Genomic DNA, 19,715 nt, shown 5'->3' with positions numbered 1-19,715 from the left:
CTGTGCATTAAAGACTTGGCACTGAAGATAGTAATTTCAGCTTAGATAAGAATATCTTCCTTTATAATAAGTTAGTTGGTGGACTGTTGTCTTGGACCTGGTGATCTACAGAAACTCTTGGTTTCTGTATCATAACCATTGAGAAAAAAACAATTTGTTGTTTATCTGAAATAATTGAAACCATAGCATGTGAACATAATTGTTATTGAATTTCAGGTGGCATTGTTTTGTTCTGGAATGGGAAACAGAAAGTTTGGGGTACTGGAGTGATAATTTTCCCACTTACACCTAATATTTAACAGTTCCAATTTTTGTTTCTGATTGACTCATGTGGTTTTGAAAGTATCACTTTTCCGAGTTCACAAAGCATGCATCCAGCCTATATGCATTCACTGGATTTGTACTAAATAAAATGATTTTTGAAGGGAGAAAACCCTCTGTAAACACCCTTTCTCTCTGCAATTTATTGATGTTTGCAATAATATAACAAGCAAGATCCCAGGTGTCTGTTATTTCTGACCATTTACAATAAGCATTCAAGGTCAGTGATGGAAATACCTTACCCTTACTGACTAGTTTAAACATCTGTGCCCCATAGATAAATAAAGGGAAAAAAGATACCTGATAGGTTTTGCTAATGTTTAGTTTTACTGCCTGGTTTACCACATTTAGAGACTACTGTTTAGCAGGCAAATAAAAGTGGATGAAGTGTAATAACAGACATGCTGGCATTTTTTATTTTTTTTTGTGCTAAGAGAAGATGAAGCATCATGACATTTGTAACATCTGAGGTGAAGTACCCCCCACACCACCACCCCCACTCCCACCCCTGTGATTTATTTTTTTTTTTAAGCTATGTCTATATTTTTAAGGCTTTTTAATTGTATGGTTTTAGATGGACAGTCATGAATATAGAGAACTTTAAAAGATACTTTACAGTTTGAAAGAGGTTAGGAAACAGGAGTACAAGACATTTTTTGAATATAAGTATGTTTATCCTGTGTAGAAAAAGCCCTATTCTTGCCATCTGGTCTGATGCCTGAAGTAGTCTTATGCTTTCTATGTGATCTGCCAAATGTATATATATTGGAGGCTTCTTTTAAAAATCCTATCCAAAACTGTGCATTTCAGAATCTTAAAGCTTTTTCTTCCATCTATATAAAATTCATTTGGTTTCCAATCTGTGGATTTTCATCATCTTTAAATACAGTAGGTGTTACAGCTATCACAGTGGACAGTTTTGCGAATACTTACAGATTATGTTTGTATGTAACCTGAAATATTGAGAAAATGAGTTACCGATGTATTTTTAAAGGTAACTGTCACCAATGGAAATACCTATTTTATTAGATTAATCAAAGGATGGTGGGTTTAAGTGGAACTCTTTGTCATTGCCATTGCACGGTTGTTTTTTTTTTAAGATTAATTCAGTTCAAACTTGCAGCATGATCAGTGACATTTACATGCTATGGATCATGAGGCCTGCATGCAGTAAATGAATTCACACAGATCAGAAATATCTGTGGAAGAAAAGTGGGAAATGTCTTCAGCAGTTTTCACCATTATTTTTTTTCTCCCCTTCTGTGCTCTAAAATAAGTTGGACTGGAGGAATGAATGTTTGATGCAGAAGATGCAGGTTGTTGGCATGTACCCAGCGCATATGTAAAAAATAAAAAGTTTAAGCTAACCTTAAGTTATTTCATTATTAGTTAAAGGCAAATGGGCTTTACAGAGAGAAAATTAATGTAATAGAGATAATATGCAGAGTTTTCTGCTTTGCTGCAAGGGAAGCATTGATTTTTATTTGTACAGAAATGCATTTGCTAATGTTCTTTTTGTATTAAAACTCTTATCTAAATCTTCTGGGATATTTGTCAGATTGTAGATTTCTGGTATTTAATGCTAATTTTTAGAGGTAAAGCAAAATCACTAATTAAAAAAAGCCCAGACCAAATCACAGCTTTGTAATGAAAGTGATACTGGACTGAAATAACCTGTATGTTAAAACATTTTTATGAGTGTCTACTGAAGAACCTCTGTGAAAACTAAAATGTCACAACAAAACCATACAGATTGTTCTCTGGTCTTGTATATTAAACATATTGTTGCCTACATGAACAGTTCTCACAATTCAGAAGACAAGTAACGTGGTACTGTGCCAGTGTTTTAACTGAAAAAATATATTGGAGGTTTTTTATAAATGTAATTCATATTCTAGAAACATGAGTAGTTCCTTAAAACTTGTTCTGTACTGAATAAAGCAAAATTAGGACAATTCAGCTTGCTGCATGTACAGGGAGTTTGTGCTGATGGGTGGCCACTGATCAATTTCAGAAGCTTCTTGAATACCTGTTCAGACATAAAAATACATCAGTTTTCTAACAAATAAAAGCCATATTATTCTAGTTGATTCTATGTAGGTGTTCCTTCTGATGTGTGTAGAATAAATAGTATAGATGTGTTAGGAACAGTGACCTAACTTTACATGTTCAGAGCCAATAACAAGTTCTACATGCACATATCTCCTGCGTCACTTTTTAAGAGAGAATCAAACTTTAAAAACAGGGAATACTTGAGCATAAGAATCTGACTAACTTTACAATTACTTGCTCATTTAGATACACCAGAGCAATTCTTCTTTTAGGAAACACAATTTATTTGGTTAAAACAAGGTAAGAAGGGGAATGAAGTTAGCAATACAGTTTAAAGTATGGGGAGCTGAGGATGGCAAGCACTACATAGCTTCAAGACAGTTAGTTAAGGAGGTAAAGATATTAATAAAAACTTGTGGGCAGCAGAGTACAATAGAGTTCTTTAAATACAGAGGTTGTTGAAGGGTATAAAAGCTTAGTAACAGAAGTCCTATAACGGGCAAGGATGGTAAATTTCTGCTGTGCAGAAAAAGGCATAAATATTCAATAAATATTATGTTCTGTATTCAGAAAGAGGCTGGATTATGTTTTTACATCTCACCTCCTCCATCATTAGTGATTTAAAGAACATATCACTGTACCAGCAACTGTTACTGTTAAATGTTTTTAAATATGCTGCATTGGCACCAACAGCTACTAAAAGAAAAGCTTAGAAGCTATATGAAGTATTAATTTTGAGTTTTAAGAAATCAGTGAAGAAATTCTAGAAGGCTGGAGGGAAAGGGAAGCTAATGTGGTCAAATTTAGAAAGTATATGCCTTGAAAAGGCATAGTAGTATGCCGTCAGTGAAAATTTTTAAGAGGAATTACATAATTCAAGTTGATCTGACTGGGCAAGTCGGGCACAACCTCATATTGCTGCATGGGGTTATTCTATGGGAAGGTGCTTGCACTTGACTTCACCCTTACTGAGTTTCACAGATTCCTGGTAACTCTTTCTTCCAGCCTCTCTAGGTCCTTTTGATTAGAGGCCCTACCCTCCAGGTCCCAGTTTCATATCAACTGCACATATGCTAGCAGTGCACTTTATTGCATTATCCAGGTCATTAATAAAGATATTAAACAGTGTTGGCCTCAAGATTGAGCCCAGAAGCATGCCTCTGGTATAAGTGATTGCCAGTTGAGCTTTATACCACTGATCACCACCACCCTTTAGCCTGATGGTCCAGCTGGTTTTCCATGCACCTTATCATCCAATACATATCTTGCCAATTTGCTTGCAGGGATACTATAGGAGACCATGTCAGAGACCTTCGCAAAGTCAAAATAAACAGCACCCACTGCCCTCATTTTATACACAGCACTAGCCATATCATCACAGAATATAGTTAGGTTAGTTAGGTATGCTTTACCCTCGATAAATATGTGCTGGCTGTTCCCAGTCTCCTCATCCCTAACGTAGCTGAAAATAGCTTCAGAGAGGCTTTGCTCAATAAACTTGCTATGGACTGAGATTATGACAACCAAAGTTTAAATTTTGCCATAACGTACGAATTAGTGCCTCTATTAAAAAAAAAATAGGTGTTTGGTTATTTAATTACCCTAACTGAGCAGAACTTCAGTGTCAGAATCTGAAGACTTGACAGTACAGGTGTCCCAAAGCATGTTTTTTTATGGGAAATAAATGAAAAGGTACTCTGTGTCAAACCACAAAACCCTAGTTGTGTTAAAAGCTTGGTCATGCTTAATTGTTTTTCTCTTGAAGTACTAATTTAGTTTGGTCTTGCTTAGTTTGAGATTTAACTGAATGAATTAGGAATACAAATATCCTTAGGAACAGAAGGCAAAGCTGGAGGCCCATAGAGAAAGAAGAATGTTCCCAGGGTTAGCATAGTCTGCACACCACAGCTGGTTGCTGGACAGTGGCCAGGAATAATTTTGACATGTTTATTTCGCATTTTTTCTCCATGAACATGTTTTGGGGACACTTCATTAAGTATGGCTGATAGTCTTTGAAGCTCTGCACCTTTAACATTTTACAAACAGCAAACAGGGTGGTGGATACAAAAATGAAAGTTATATTGGCAGGGACTATTTGCCCAATGAAAACAACACAAGATAAATGAGTGAAGGCAGTGAGCTAGGACCGGTTAGACTTTATTCTTTTTTGTATGTTTATCTGTGTGAAGGTTTTTGTAATGACAAGGTATATTTATCAGTAACATTGTGCTGATAGACAGTAATAAATCCTGTAAAAAAGGTATAATTTAAGTAAATCATAGTATGTGGATATACACTTTTGTCTTGCACATGTCCTGTGTACTACTTGTTGAATGGTGTGCCAGTTTGAACAGCCACTATTTTATGTTGCTTCTTGATGCTAATCAGTCAAGCAGTGTCACCAAATCTAAGATAAGCTTATGAAATATATTTGTCTATCTAAATTTTACAGTTTGTATTAAGAAATGTGTTTATATGAGATTGGCTATAGAATATACTCTTTTGTATTCTGGCTGTTCTTAAAATAAACAATGTATCAGTCACTTTGGCCCAGCAGTTGCTTTGTCAGTTAGGTCAGACTACCGGGCTCTCCCAACCAGAGAACTGGGGTATTCCATGCAGGAAAGTCCATTGAAGTGGTGGCAGTCCTTTCCCAGAAAATGAGAGTAGTGTGACTGTGCAAAGAATGCAGGCAAACAGATGAATTTCTTTGCTGGGGTCTGTGTGCAATAGTTTGGGCATAGCAGCAGGAAGGGAGGATGCTCCTCAGCACATAGCTGGCCACTTGCTTCTCTTGGTGCAGTGTTAACAAGGGTTCTGCAGCTGTCTCTGTTGCTTTGGCTGTGGAAGTTGAACTGCCCTTAATTTTGCAAGATAATTTTGACTTCATTAGTTATGTGTTGGGAATTCTTTTAATCTGCAAGTGTAAAATGTATGCAATATTCTTTAATGCTTAAGGTGCTTACTATGACAGAACTTACATAAAATGTGACCTTTTCATTTTTTCACTAAACTCAGAACTCCTGAGTTTTATGAGGGCATTTCAGTGAGATTATGATCTGATTTGTAAACTAATTTGATGATTCTTCTAGTGTAGAACAGTTCATTACATGCTTAGAAGGCAGTAAAAGTGGAAGCTATACAGGATTTAACTTGCTTATGCCACTCATTAGATTTTTACAGGGTTTTTTAGTGTGTCTTGTTAAGAGCATATTCCTTTCTGGTGAGTAAGATCGTGTTTGGGAAACATAGGATTTAATTCATAGTTGGGCAATGTTTATAATGTTCACCATGATTAAGAAAATCCAGCTACTATGCTTACATCTCTGGCTTTAAAAGTCTGTGTGTTCTTAAAGTGTACTGGGCATGCAGCTTTTGAGGAGAAAAAAGGTGCTTAGCCCTGAAACACAGTGTAGGCTAGCAATGATAGAGGCAAAGTTTGAGGGGAGAATCCGTGTAGCACCAGAACAGTTGAACAGTTCTTTGTACAGCCGACTATTTTTCTGGTGTATTTTTCAGTACAGGGCAATCTGCAAGCACCAGCTGTGCCTCACAACAGTTAACACATTCTCAAGTGAATACTTTTGTAGAATTTGCAGGTTAGTTTTGAATTTAGCTGAAGAAAATAGGCCTTTTCCTTCAGCGTAACAAGCTAAATATTTCAGTGTGTAATTTGTACTAAGAGCTTTTTTCACTGAGAGAAATTAAGCCTTAGAATCTAGTATGCTTTGATTGGTTTTAGGCATTGTGCATTGTTTTCTTTTTTTGTCCCTCATACCCTTTTTCTCTTCTTTGTTTCTTTAACTTTTCAGAAATGTGTGTTACAGGTGAGCCCTTTGGTGGGGGGACGGACTTTCTCTTAAAAGTCAGTAGTTGGTATGTGATTTTAATTTTAACATCTTGGAAATACATACCATGTTGGCCTAGCTCATTTACTGCTGGATCAGTCACAGTCATAGGCTGGCCTTCTCGCTTTGTCCTCTATGCCATGTAATAGTAAGCTTCTTATTTATTTGTTTTCAGTTCTCGAATACTTCAGTCTGCAAATAATACAATTGAAATTACTTTTTAAAATGTGGTATAATTTTTTGCACTGAAGATATTGCTGCACAGACATTATAAATGTCAGAATGTAGCTTTCTGACTGAAAGCTCTCTGGTTGACTTTTTAAGAAACTCTGTAATGAAAATTCTTACAGAAACTACAATGCTTACTTAATTTATTTAGTAAAATGGCAAAATTTAGTACTATGCTCAAGTTTGCACTGTAAAATCGAAAGAAATTCCATTATTTGAGTCAGAATTCCGAAGGCAGTTCACTGTGCAAAAGTTTGTTTTTCTGCTTTTTGTCAGCTGTTGGTTAACTTTCTGCTAAGTAGAACAGTAACAACATGCCTGAACTTTATTAAAATAACAAAAACCCTGTACAAAATCCTTCCTGAATGACACAATAAGTTTTATCTGAGGGATTCAGATTAGTGTGCAAATAACCTAAAATAGCCAGAATAAGTGTTTAGGGATCGATTGTTTCTTGTTCAGCAGTAATTTTAGGACTAGCTATGACATTGTGAAGACTTTAGTGCCATGTTTCAAACTTAGTCAGATTGTGCAGGTGAATATGTCATGCGCTAGTCTTAATCCTTAAATTATTAATGGAATTTTTAGGGGTCTGTTACCTGAGACATTCAAATATGTTTTGACCATGTGTAAGTTCTAAGGTATCAAATATCTCTAAAATATGTTAGGACTACCAAATTAAGAAAACAGAACACTTGCTCTCCTTTCAGCATTGCAATCCTGACTGGTTGTTTCTGTAGCCTAAACTGATAATTGACAGAATCTCAAAACTTCATTTTCAGTGGAAAATTGTCATTGGACTATTAGTAATAACTTATTCATCAAATGTAAAAGTTGAGGGAAATGGAAAAAAGCAAGTAATGTCCAGATAATGTGGTTTTCTTGGTCTTTCCTTTAGTCATCTTTAATTATTTTGGTTGGTACCTCTGGTGTACGTTAACTTATTGTACTCTTCGAAATAACGTGTTTATCTGTAGTGTAAGAGCAAGTAAATAAAAAGTATATGTGGAAATTTGTTATAAAATATCTTTGTTCTCTGTTGCTTAGTCAAATTCTCTTTAATCCTTCAATGTAGCACGAAATATGTGAAGGGTTTTTTGAGTACATTTTTAGCTAATTCTGAAGTGTGGCAAAAGCGTTGCAACAGGAGTTGCTGGAACAATCTGTCCTTTGTGCATTGACCCAATGTTATTGTGATTTTTCAGGCTGTTGTTGTCAAGTGGCAAATAGAATTTGATTGCTGAAAGGCAGTTTTTGAAGTTGGAGGTTTTCCAGTGTTGACCTAATCCCAGTGTTGACCCTGCTTTAGGTAGGGAAGTTGGATGGGATGGCCTAGAGCAGTCCCTGCCAACCTGAATGGTGATGTGAGTAGCCATGTACACAATTGCAGATGTTTGTCGAATGCTATGAAGTTTGATTGTAAGTGCAATGAAATCGCTGATTAGTATTTGTGATATTGTTTATCTGAGAAGAAAGCTAATGTACTGCAGCAGATACATAGTGAAGGATAAATTATGTATTCTGTCTTTAACAGACTGAAACAATCATTAATTATGAACAACAACAAAGTCAGAAAGTCTCACAGTTTAATCAGGTATTGCAAATTGAAAGCCATAATGGTGTACTTCAGTTCCACTGTGAATGACATTGCATATTGCTGGCAGAATTGTAAGATATGTAGATATTCTGTTTTATGAAACTGCATTGTTGAGAATCCCGGCAAAATTTCTTAGCAGTTTTTACACAAGCAATAAATTAATGTTTAGTTTAGGACCATGATAACATGGCGGAGAGTGCAGAACAGGAGTAGAAGGAGTTGTGGAGTTTGAATTTTAAAGTAAATTCTAGACTAGCCGTTGCCAAATAAGCATACTAGATGTTTCTGTGCCTTGGTTTGTTTTTTGTTTTGTTTTGGTTGGTTTGATTGAGTTTTTTTAAATGAATTAATTTGAGTTTAAAATAGAAGAACTATTGACGGCAGAGATTTCATGTAATAGCTTACAAAAATAAAATTAGTAGTTTGCATTTTCCAGAACTATTGTTTCCAGTGGCTCTGAGAATGAAGAAAAAAATATAGCGATCTGTATTCATTCATCATTTCACAGTTACTTTCACAACAGTAAGATCTAAGACTGTGTTTTAAAGTCAGAAGCTATGACCTTTTAATACAGAATAATAGCAAAGATGTGTATAGAGATGTGGAACTTATAAAGGACTCCAGTTCACAGCATTCAAAGCAGCACTACTACGAAGATATTTACTAAGGAAAACATAAAATGACAATCTATCATTTTAAATTGGAAAGTTGAAAAAAAAAAAGTTATTTTTTGACATTCTGTGAATCGTCTAATGTTAGGCATAACAGCAACTGTGCTGCTACTTGCTCTTCTTTTTCAGTTTTTCAGAATGGAGTTGTTTTCTCAAATGGAAAATAGTTGGAGTTATTTGCTGTCATAAAATCTGTTCAACTGCAATTTATTTAATACACATAGATTTCATGAAATAAAGAATCAGTGTTGCTTTTTCTTTAGCTTTCTCTTCTGCCAGGTGTCCTTTTGAGAAACTTAGCTTTTATAAATTCTTTTGCAGGTCCTTCAATTTGTTGTCTTGGAGATAGTTATAGTTCTAAAATAAGAATTACTGAGACCGTATGCTTAGCTGTCAGCAATAGTAAAAAATGCATGGAACATCTTCATTTCTTGCAGTGTATACACTGTATTTATTCAGACAATTGAAGAACCTCAGAAGTTTATTTCAAAGGATTTATCTCCTCAAGAAAAATAAATACTTTGCATTTGCTTTTTATTTTAAGCCAGACGTTGAAGTTGCCCTGTGTTGTTTCATACATAAGCTGTTATTATCAGCAACATGTTACTGAAAGCAGCATAGAACCTGTCATGTAGGCACAGTTCCACTCTGACAGATGGGCATGGTGTAGGCATGCCAGCCAACCATTCTATCTTCACCTAACAAAGTATGAAGGGAAGAATTTTTGTCCAGGATTACCACTGTGGCATTCAGTGCAGTGTAAGGCTTTGAGTTCAGGAAATGCACTCAGACTGGTCCACCTCATAGGATGACCAAAAATTTAAAAATAGCCTGGGTTTTAGGTTCTGCTGTGTTTGTACTGGGAAAAGGGACCAGTTGCAGTGGGGCTTCTGTTTCTTTTTGGCTGTCTGCTAAAGTCACCTAATGGGCACAGCCAAAAGAATTCTGCCACTGACACACATTTCTCCCTGATTAATTACCTAAGTATGGAAACAGAAGCAGTATGTAATTTCTCTTGTGAGAAAGCTGTTGTTTGTGGCTACATACATGTCTCTTCGGATATAGATCTGTGAGGATCTGCTGATGTAGGATGAAGTCCTAGTGTTAAAATATGATTTAAAATAGAAAAATTTGTATGAGAATAAATCAGATTTCTGTGACTGAAGATTTGGATAGGGATATGCAGAATAGTTCTGCAGGTTTTCAGAAATGCGTATCAGCTATTGCTTGGTGATTGCGCTTAAGGGTTTTGGAGAGTTCTTTATTTTTAAAGAAATTGCCTTAATGCCTTGTGCTTGATTTTATAAAGTAGCCAAGCACTTCAAGCTTTTGGCAAATGTACTTGCTTGAGCAAATGCTTTTGTGTGTTACATTACACAGTCTTTATGTCTGTCAGTTTTACTTTCCTCAGGATTCTTGTGTAGCTCCAATGTTTTAATCTTTCAAGTCTGACTCAGCCTTTAAATAGCAACAGATTTTGCTAACTTTCCTGAAAGTTATGCTGATATGATTCATTCATGCTTTCTGGGGACTTGGTTTCCATTGAGAAGTTTCTAAATTTTTGGGAAATAATGTTTGCATGGCACTGTCACTTACAAGATGGCACAGTATGTGAAAGAACAGGTGTGAAAAAGGAAGTGAATAAAATTGCTTTGAAATATAAATGGACATTTTGTGGGCCTCTGTTAGAATGTCTTTTATAAACTGTACTAAGTATTCAGTTTTTCTCTAATATGAATGTTTTCTTTCTGAAATGAAATTATGTAATAATATTTGACTGACACTTCTTTACCTGCCTAGTTTTAAATTAAAATTCATAATTAAGCTTAATATAAAATTACAAGATTTGATTTAATGCTTTCTTCCAGTACCAGAACTAATGTTCACTGCATTAGAAGGTGTAGTCATCATTGAGAAGCTTTGTTCTTTTAACAAAAGATACCAAAAATAAATTCAGTTAGGGTCATAGTGGTTTAGTTTAATACTGTTATGATAATAAGTACTGTAATTACTTTCAGATAGTTCTTCATTCCCAGAGGATGAGATTTTTAGTTTTGATGTCTGCTTAAAGCATGAGAATGACAGTAAAATTAATGTCATAACCTTTACAGCCTATTTATCGTTTTCTGTGTAGTATCCTAAAGGATTTTGTGTAACGTCTGAAATAAATGTCTTGGTATGCATAAGCATCAAATTAGGTTAATTGGGTTCACCTGATACTCAGTCTGTCTCTCAGGACACCAATTTCATGTAAAAGACCTGTGGGTATCTTTCTGTGAAAATTGCTTTTAAATTATTACGTATATATGCTCTGCTTCCTTTGATTGTTAAAGACCAATTTACAGTGTAGGCTTTTTTCCCATTTATTGATATTTTTGCTTCTTCTGGTTGAAAATTCATTTATCTTTTCATTCTGCAGTAACATAAGGAGTAGTATAGGCATGACAGACCTTATTTTGTGGCATTAAGGTAATTTTTACTTTTTAATTCTAACTCCACTTTTTTTTTCTAACAGATTTCATTTTTGAGCAGTCAGCAGCAGATTTAGACAGAACTATTTTGAGTTCTGAAGTACTGTGACTTGAATGATTTTATTTTTTGTCCTATGATAGAGTTACAAACTGAGGAAAACAGATTGACAGATTATACAGAATTTTAAAAATGTCATCATTGGGATAGGCTCCCAGAGAAAAATTGATAATGATGCCACATATCTTCTGTATTTGGAAAGAACCAGTACTGGACTCAAATATAACGAAGAAAGACTGTAAGAATGTTTGCCTCCTCAGTATTCAATAAAAATAAAAAAAGGGACATCCTGGATTATTAATGGTGTCCAACCTAAAATTTGTTCTATACGTAAGAGCTTAAAACAGGTACAAAATTTGTTTAATAATTTTGATTAATTTTATGTAATAATTTTAATTTGGCTCTTTTTTTAATGTCATGGTTTTTATGGGTAGTAGTCATGCCAAGCCAGATTTATAGTCAAAATAAAAAAAAAAAAAAAATCCACTGAGAGTAGGTATAGGCAGCTGTACAGTCTAAACTTACATCAGTGTAATCTGCTCATTCTTGCAGTTTAGTAGAGTTGTCTGTATGTTACCACGATGTAAAACTACCCCTAGATGAGCTGACATACGTTTGTGTACTGGGTCTGACAGATGAGATGTTGACTGCTTAAGTACCACGGACAGAGGCTCTTTGAGGCAGCCTGGGATCTGCTGTTACGCATTGGCAAACCTCTACCAGGAGGTGATGGTTTAGGTACACGAGCTTCTTATTACATATGGCTCAGCACAAGAGATATGTGTACCAAAGAGCCTCACCTGTTTGCTGTGTGTGAGGTCTCGTCACGGCAGACACAGTTAATTTTCCTTTATGCTTTAGTATTGAACTTCCTGGAAATGGAATTGGTTTTGCCTCTTTCATACTTTACTGCTGCCCACAGAACCATCTCCTTCCTGGAACCCCACCCCTGCTTTTTGAAAGTCAATTGCATGACAATAAAGAAACATATTCAAGACTTCCTTTTGTGTTTAGTAATTGCATCAGAATTTGTCCTAACTATTTTTGTATATACCCCAAACCAATCTGTTGGTACTTCATGTGCTCAGAAGGGAGCTCTTGAGTGCATGTCTGGAATGTTCTTTATGTAAGATTCTACTTGCTGTTAGATTAGCCAGGAAAGTAAGCAAACTTCACATCCACACAACTCCTCTGCTCATGGGAAGTGTTATAGATATGCACTGGTATGAAAGCCTAGATCCAAGTAAACCCTGAAACAGTTAAAGTTCAATTTGTGTAGGTCAATATACTTGCTGGTTACCTTCCCAAAGCCTCCAGCTGCATCACAAGAGAGAGAGTTTTATACCCTGATTTCTAACATGAACCAGACTATTCCACAGCCATTCCAAAAGCTAGACCATTTTACGTTAAAGAAAATCTCTCAGCGGATAACAACACAATATTATACTGTCTTTGTATAATACTAGGGTTTTTTTACTTGACTTTAGAATGTCACTTGATGGAAGCTTGTGCGACACTGACCACACTGGGAAGAAATAGCCAGCTGTTAAGTTACTGGGTGGTTTACTTGATGTAATGCTATTTTATGTCAAACATTATGTATCAAATTTAGTGGTTAAATTCAGGAGAGGTGGCAGTGTAATGTTTGCTTCACAAATGCAAGCTAATATATTAATTGTAGCATCCATGGAAGATTCTGCTTGTCAGTCAGTTATATGGGATCCATGCAGTCAGATGTTTGAAGAAAAATGATTGTTTAAGCCTACGTTGGCTGTGATTCTTCAGAATGCATTGTCACACTGGAATTCACGACGTGCCCCCTTTTCTTTCTTTAAAAGGGGTTTTCAATTATAAGAAGCCTAAGTTAGTTGTACCCACTGTTGAAATACAGAGAGTGCGTATAAGGGTATGTGTGATCCAGAGAAACACTTGGTTTAAAACTCTGGTGGTGTTTTCGCATGAGGTATGGGCATACTGGGATCCTTTCTGGAATACAGTTTTTGAAAACTATTGCCATTTTCCTATTCTTTTTGTTTGTTTCTGAAAAATTATCAGCTTCTAAGTATCTGTATTTCTTCTTTCCAGGAACTTTGTCGTAACTTTTGAAGGGCATAATGCAGAATCCTTTAACTTTTTCTGCAGGTATAGTATATATTTCCTATTTATTTTTTTTTTTTTTTAGAAATTAGATGCTTGTGATTCAAAGCGTGGAAGAAATGTCATCATCATTAATAAGTCACTGTATAACTCCTGTCTGCTATTCTACCCTAATATGTGTTTTTTAAAAAGCCATTATACTGCAGAATTTATCACTTTAAATGATTACAATAGCTAAAATTGTTTTCTTCTGTAGGACATTGCTAATTACTCTTACAAACTGTAGTCGAAGCTTGAAATATATTCATCTACTTTTTGCTTGATTCAGTAGAATTAAGTGTTCAGGGTTTATTGCAGTTTTTTTCATCTCATACATTTGAAAATCGTTGTCATATTTGACCCCCATATAATTTGGGGTCATATCTATTTGCAAGTTGTGCTACAGGACTAGCACAAACAAGAAAATGTTTTCTAAATATAAACTTAGATTTTTAGATTTTAAGTGCCATTTCTCAATCATTCCTACCCTTACTAACATTATTTGTGCTTAACTGTATTTCTTCTATGTTTTGTTTCTTCAAACATCATTTTTTGGTAATTTATTTTTTCAGTAGGGTTGGTGTCTTGGATTTTTCCCTCTGCTATTAATAAGGATATCTGTGCTTCAGCTGTGTGTTCCCAAGCCTCTAAATGTGTAGCCATAACTTTAATTTCCTTTCCCTTTTGATCTGTGTCACAATGCTAATGTTTAAGTATGATTTTGAACTTGAATGTCATTTTTAATGATATTTCTTAAATGTGAGTGAACGTTTGATGGATATGACATAAGCACTAATGGACCTTTCAGAACCAATGCAGGTTGTCAGTTAAATTTCCATTGTTAATACTTATGTTAATTAAGAAAAGTACTATATATTACTTAACTTGAAGCCTTGAGCTTTTGCTGTCGTTTAAGTTTATACTTTACCTGTTTTGTGAAGACTGAGTATTTTAATGATACTGTAATTATTCTGAGGAAGCTATTCCAGAAGGATGTCATGCAAATCGATCTTAGTTGACGAGTTCTGTGTCTAATGGGACTATTCTTTCAAGAGAGACGGTACTTACTGTTGTGTAAAGCTATCTACCATGCAGTGTGTTCTTCATCCATATACTTAAGAGTGAAATACTTAATTTCAATACTTAAAAGCCTTAATTTAATTCTTCCTTTAAATAACAGGAATTTGACCACAGTTATAGTTGAATGGAACGAGTTATCTTTGCGTTGAAGTAATTCTGAATAGCAAGAGGAGAATATAGACTGTGAAGCTGTTTCCAAACTTGAAACTGATTAATCATTCACTTTTGAGACTTTTTTTTTTACTTATTTTTTTTTCCTAAACAAAAATCCATTCCAGTCAGTATCCTGTTATCAGCTTGCACCACAGTGAATTATAGGAGCCATGTCGTAAGCTTTGAAGGTGAGGGTTCATGTTAGAAATCATACCCAGATCCTGGCCAGGAGCTGTATCAGTGTGAAGTCATGGTCTAGTCTTAGTCATACTAGTCTCAGTATATTTGTTTTTGTATTCTTTTACTGTCACTCTTTTTTATCCTTATATCACGCATCACTTTTCTTACGTAAATGTGTTATGGCCCTTCAAAAATGTTGATGCTGTTAGCAATTTATAAAGATTTATGTACAACTATAACATTGGTACATTTCTTACAGATAAAAGGTTTGAAAATAAATGGTATTGGAAGTAGACCCTATCCATCAGTTACATTCAGTATACCATTTTTCCTGTCTTTCTGTACTTCAAAAATGCTTGTTATTTTTCAGTTAAGTATGGAGATTAAGGTTAGTGCAGGTTCTTTGAGTGACAGCATAAACCCATCACTTTCTACCATTTGTCATGTAATAGCAGGAGTTCTGTAATATGATGTGTACTGCTTCAGGGCATCTGTATTTTTCTCAATTTAAAATAGTTTATAAGAAAGCTGATTATCATTTGCACAACAAGCAATTGAACAATGTAACTCCATGTTCAAACAGATGTACTTTTCTGAATAATGATAAATATTTAATTTCCAAGATTTTAACTTTTTTTTAGGAATTATGAAGTTATTGAAGCATTATATCTTGTTATTCACATTCATGCTAATATTTGTTATTGAGCAAGTGTGCAGGTGTTTTTACAGTGCTCCATGATGACATAAAATATCAGCATGCCTTAAAGAACTGAAACACTTTGGCATTGTCAGATTTATAAAACGTTTTTGTTAAGTCACTCTAACATGAAAGAATTATGCATCTTATACAGTTATTATGCAAAATACAAGGCTGTCCTGGTTTACCCAGGAATTTATTTAATACCTTTTTGTCTTTAAAATATACATTGGAAAAGTAGCTCACAGCCTGAAATCATGGTTTTGAGTGTATTTATTTTATTTTTTTTTACAAAATCATGTAGTTTTTAAAAAGTCATTGTATAGTTTAGTACATTTTGTGTCCATGTTAGTAGGGTCATTTGGTGCTGGGAGATCTCAAACTTCATTAGCTGTGTAAATGTGTTTCTTAGAATCAGCTCTCACTTTGCTGGAACCCCTGCTGCCTTTATATCATTAACATAAATGCAGGTGCAAATAGCATTTATGTACTTTGATAGAAAGCAGTTGGAGACATTTTGCTGTGGGACACGACACTTTCAGATTGTGTACATCTGTTCAAATAATGTATCCAAGCCAGTGACATGAATGCAAGGATAAAAACATCTGCCCTTGAGACCATTTGCCATACAGCAGATGCTTACATCTTTGTTTATGCAGATGGTTTGTGTGATGAGCTGAGCAATGATGAAAGTGAGAAAGTTTGACAAAGATTTCAGGGTATTGCTTGGGATAGGAAAATATGTTGGTAACAGTGCTTCATTTTCAGATGTCTACCAAGAGAAGGACATCTGTTATAAATACTGATGTTTTTAGTAACATGCATGTGGGTTTTTTGACATTAGCTAGATTAACACAAAATCTATGAAGGTTTGTTTTTTTTTTATTTTTAACTCTCTCATACAAAAATTGTACTGCAGCTACAGAAGATACTAACTAGTTAAATAAAAGTGATTACTTTTAACAGGAAGTTTCAACTGCTTTGCTTCAGTCTGTTCTCAAGTTCATACAAAACATTGAATTGACTGAAAAGTTGGCAAAATTAGAATAATTTTGAATAATAACATAACTCTAAAGGCTGTGCGTGGTGCTGTAGAAGATTTCGTGACTTTGGGGATTTTTCAATAGAAACTGTATTTAGCATTCCAAAGTTATTAGACAAATAGTTTAGCTTTTCTGTTGTTTGAAAATTACTGTAGGGTAATTGACGTGAGTGGCAGATCTAAACTGAGCTGGCACTTACATGAAGGAACAGAAAGTGCCCTGTGCAGCCTTCCCGGCCCCAGCAAGGCTTGCCTGGCTCCGGTGGTGGCCAGAGGCAACGGTGACGGCCGCCCGACTCCCCCTGCTGGACTCTGCACTCAGGGGCTCCTTTGTCTGCCCGCACAGCCAGATACACGTGAGTTTAATTAGAAATGTACTGATAGTTCAGCACATGGCAAGTTAAGGATATCATCTTTGGCCTACATTCCTGTTGACTGCATTCCTGTTTTCATTCCCTCGCATGCTGGCACCCTTTACAAGTGTTTAGTGATATATTATCACTTAGCAGCGATGTATTCAAACAATTCCTTTACAGCACATCCAGTACCTTCTTTTGAGAACTGGTGCTGCCTTTAAACAAGACAGTGGCTAGTATGGGTGTGCTTAGCAATGCCAATAAGCATTGCAAATAATTGCAATTATGCATAGGGGGAGGAAAACCATTCAGATACTGTAATTTAAATTGTTTTCTGCTACGTCCTGCTGCCAGAAAGATCTAGCTGTATTCAGGTTCAGCAGCAGGTAATAGTTTTGTATGTTCTGAAGACTAATATCTTCCTAGTGAGGACTGTAGCCTTTCTGGAGATGCTTTAGTTTTCCTATGCTATACAGAGCTGTGTCTGTCTTTGAAAAAATATACGTATCTAGTTGAAGTACTGAGGAGATCGTCTAATCTTTATTTTTGTTTTACTCCGTAGTGGAATTGATTACAGGTGGTGATGTTTGGCATATCTCAACTAGAACTGTAAAGTCTTTTTCTGAAGAAATTTGGGTCATGAAGAACAAAAAGGGGGGACACCTAGAGCAGATAAAATGCCTGGATAGAGTTTCCCTGTTCAAAAGTTAGATCACTTAGGTAATTTTTAAAGAAAATGAGCTATTTACAAAGTCCTATGGAAAATACTTTCCAACTGTCATCCAAGTTAACAATCTGTTCTGTGTTCTGGCCCTTTCTTTGAGGAATGATAAACCCTGTGTATAGTTCATACTGGAAGATTCAGAACAGGCCAGGCCAAGACTGACAATCTTCTGATCCTCTGTTCATCTTTAATGAGGGAACACTCTCTGAGGTTTGTAGCACAGAAGTTACCATACAGATGCTTTTAATGCCTTCAGTGAAATATATTTGCTCTATTGAGCCAAAGGGGTGAATTAACTGTTTTCTCCTGCACACAGGCTCTCTTCTAAGGAAGTGCTTTAATTTTCCCAAAATGTGATACTTTATAAAAGGAATAACAAGCTTGATCTTCTGTTGTGCTCTGTTTGCGCATCAGTATTTGAAAAAATAAATTTTGCAAGAGGCATAGTTGCCTTACTGCAATCAGACGTGAATGTTTGCTGTCCCACAGAGGGCAGGAAGGAGGGTTAAACTCGGAGTAAGACAAAGATAGATTCTATTCTTAGCTTGTTTGAAGGGGGAGCAAGAGTCTAGTCAGAAAATATTTCATTATTTTTTCATAAAATGTTTCTACTTGACCTTTTTGTGCTGCATAGTTTCTGAGGAATTCTGCCTTCGTTTTTGTAGCAGACTTGATAATTATTGTTTCCTGCACTTAAGGAAAAAAAGTATATTAATTCCCACATATATTAGGCATATCATGATTTTGTCCAGGTTGACTTGATCTTGATGGGCCTTTTAAAAAGGACTTTACATTGATACTGACTTTTCAGTGAATGAATTACTGTTTAGGTCCATATCTTACTTGAAGCTTGCTAGAAGAAATTTCAACTGGCTGTTTTCCCAGAAAATCATTTTTAAAATTCTGATTGCAACCTTTTCTTTGAATTTTTTGTTTATCCCCACCTTCCAAAGTACCTAATTTGTATCTGTAATGCCATTGAAGGTTTATGAATTATGAGTTTATGGCCAGTGCTTCCATCACCTCCCATCAGCTACTTTCTAAACAATTTGTTCCGCCAAGTGGCTGTGGCACTGAAGCCTCACTTCACAAATCTCCAGGGATGGTACCCTCTATGGAACAGAGTGACTGGGCAAAACCAACAAAGATAAACCACTGGATTTGTAGTGATACCAAAATAGTTTTCATTCTACTCAGTTGAGTCCTGTTGTAGCAGCAGCATTTCTAGATAATGCCCACCTGAAATTTGATTGATTTGGTTGATTGCTGAAGCTGGTAGAGGCATATAGAAGCTGAAACACAGGCCTTGATGATGCATCTAACAGTCTCTCTCAGACAGAAGTTCCGTGCTTACACAGGAACCAGTGTTTTCATCTTCAGTAGTGATTTGTGTGGTTGCAGAGGCCAAGCAGCACCTTGAGCCCAAAGATTTAGCTGCATAAACCTTATTCCTAAGTTCTCTTCATGCCATAAATCTGTGTGATTTCTTCAACTGTAAAGGTGAAAAAAGTTATTAAAAATTACAGATGCTTTATGTGTCGCTCTCTTTATGTCAGTTTTCATTGCTTGATGTGAAAATATTTTGATCTGCTTAAAATTTATTACGTTACCATTAATATAAATGAGTAACTCATAACTTGAAAGGCCGTGCCTTCAAAAAATGGGAAGCTTTTAAAGTTCAGAACACCACATGAGAGGTGTTAAGAGAACAGGTGGGTCTGCTAATAAATAGATTTTAAATTCATTGCAGAAGAGTGTTTAAAAATCTCTTCCATATATATGTTCTTCTTATCTCTCATATAGATATATGTGCTGAATTTTAGGTAAGACTTCCAAGACTTTTTTCCTCTATACAGTAGCACAAAAATGGCTTCTCTTTATAGGAGGTTGTATTAAGCCTTGGTTGCCCATATTTTATGTAAGATGTTGCTTTTGAATATTGATTTACCCACATGTGGCTAATAGATTTGATATAAAAACTCAGGTTACCTCAAAGCTGTTGTTAATTTATTATCCATAGAAACAGGATTTCATACATATTTTAAAAGTTACTTGTGTTGGGAAAATATAGTGGTATGTGAAATCTAAATCTGTGAGAAAT

General features: G+C 35.4%; 1 protein-coding gene across 8 annotated transcripts in view; it reads left to right on the top strand.

Annotated features, from left to right (window-relative positions):
* Positions 1–19,715, top strand: part of ZNF438 (zinc finger protein 438) — a 50,437-nt gene that overhangs the window by 17,761 nt on the left and 12,961 nt on the right. For 4 of the 8 annotated variants that reach the window (XM_057432859.1, XM_057432858.1, XM_057432855.1 and 1 more), the window contains one exon: positions 13,332–13,388. In XM_057432859.1, the coding sequence (XP_057288842.1) occupies positions 13,361–13,388 (28 nt within the window). In that variant the 5' untranslated portion in view covers positions 13,332–13,360. Of the gene's footprint in view, positions 1–7,790; positions 7,814–11,963; positions 11,985–13,331; positions 13,389–16,690; positions 16,891–19,715 lie in introns of those variants that run through there. The other 4 variants (XM_057432854.1, XM_057432861.1, XM_057432860.1 and 1 more) reach the window with 4 other exon arrangements.

The sequence above is a fragment of the Pezoporus wallicus genome, unplaced genomic scaffold (genome assembly GCF_028554395.1).
Source record: "Pezoporus wallicus isolate ANWC-B61680 ecotype Strahan unplaced genomic scaffold, APGP_CSIRO_Pwel_v1 scaffold_2584, whole genome shotgun sequence".
NCBI lineage: Eukaryota > Metazoa > Chordata > Aves > Psittaciformes > Psittacidae > Pezoporus > Pezoporus wallicus.
This window is presented reverse-complemented; position numbering and strand designations above follow the sequence as displayed.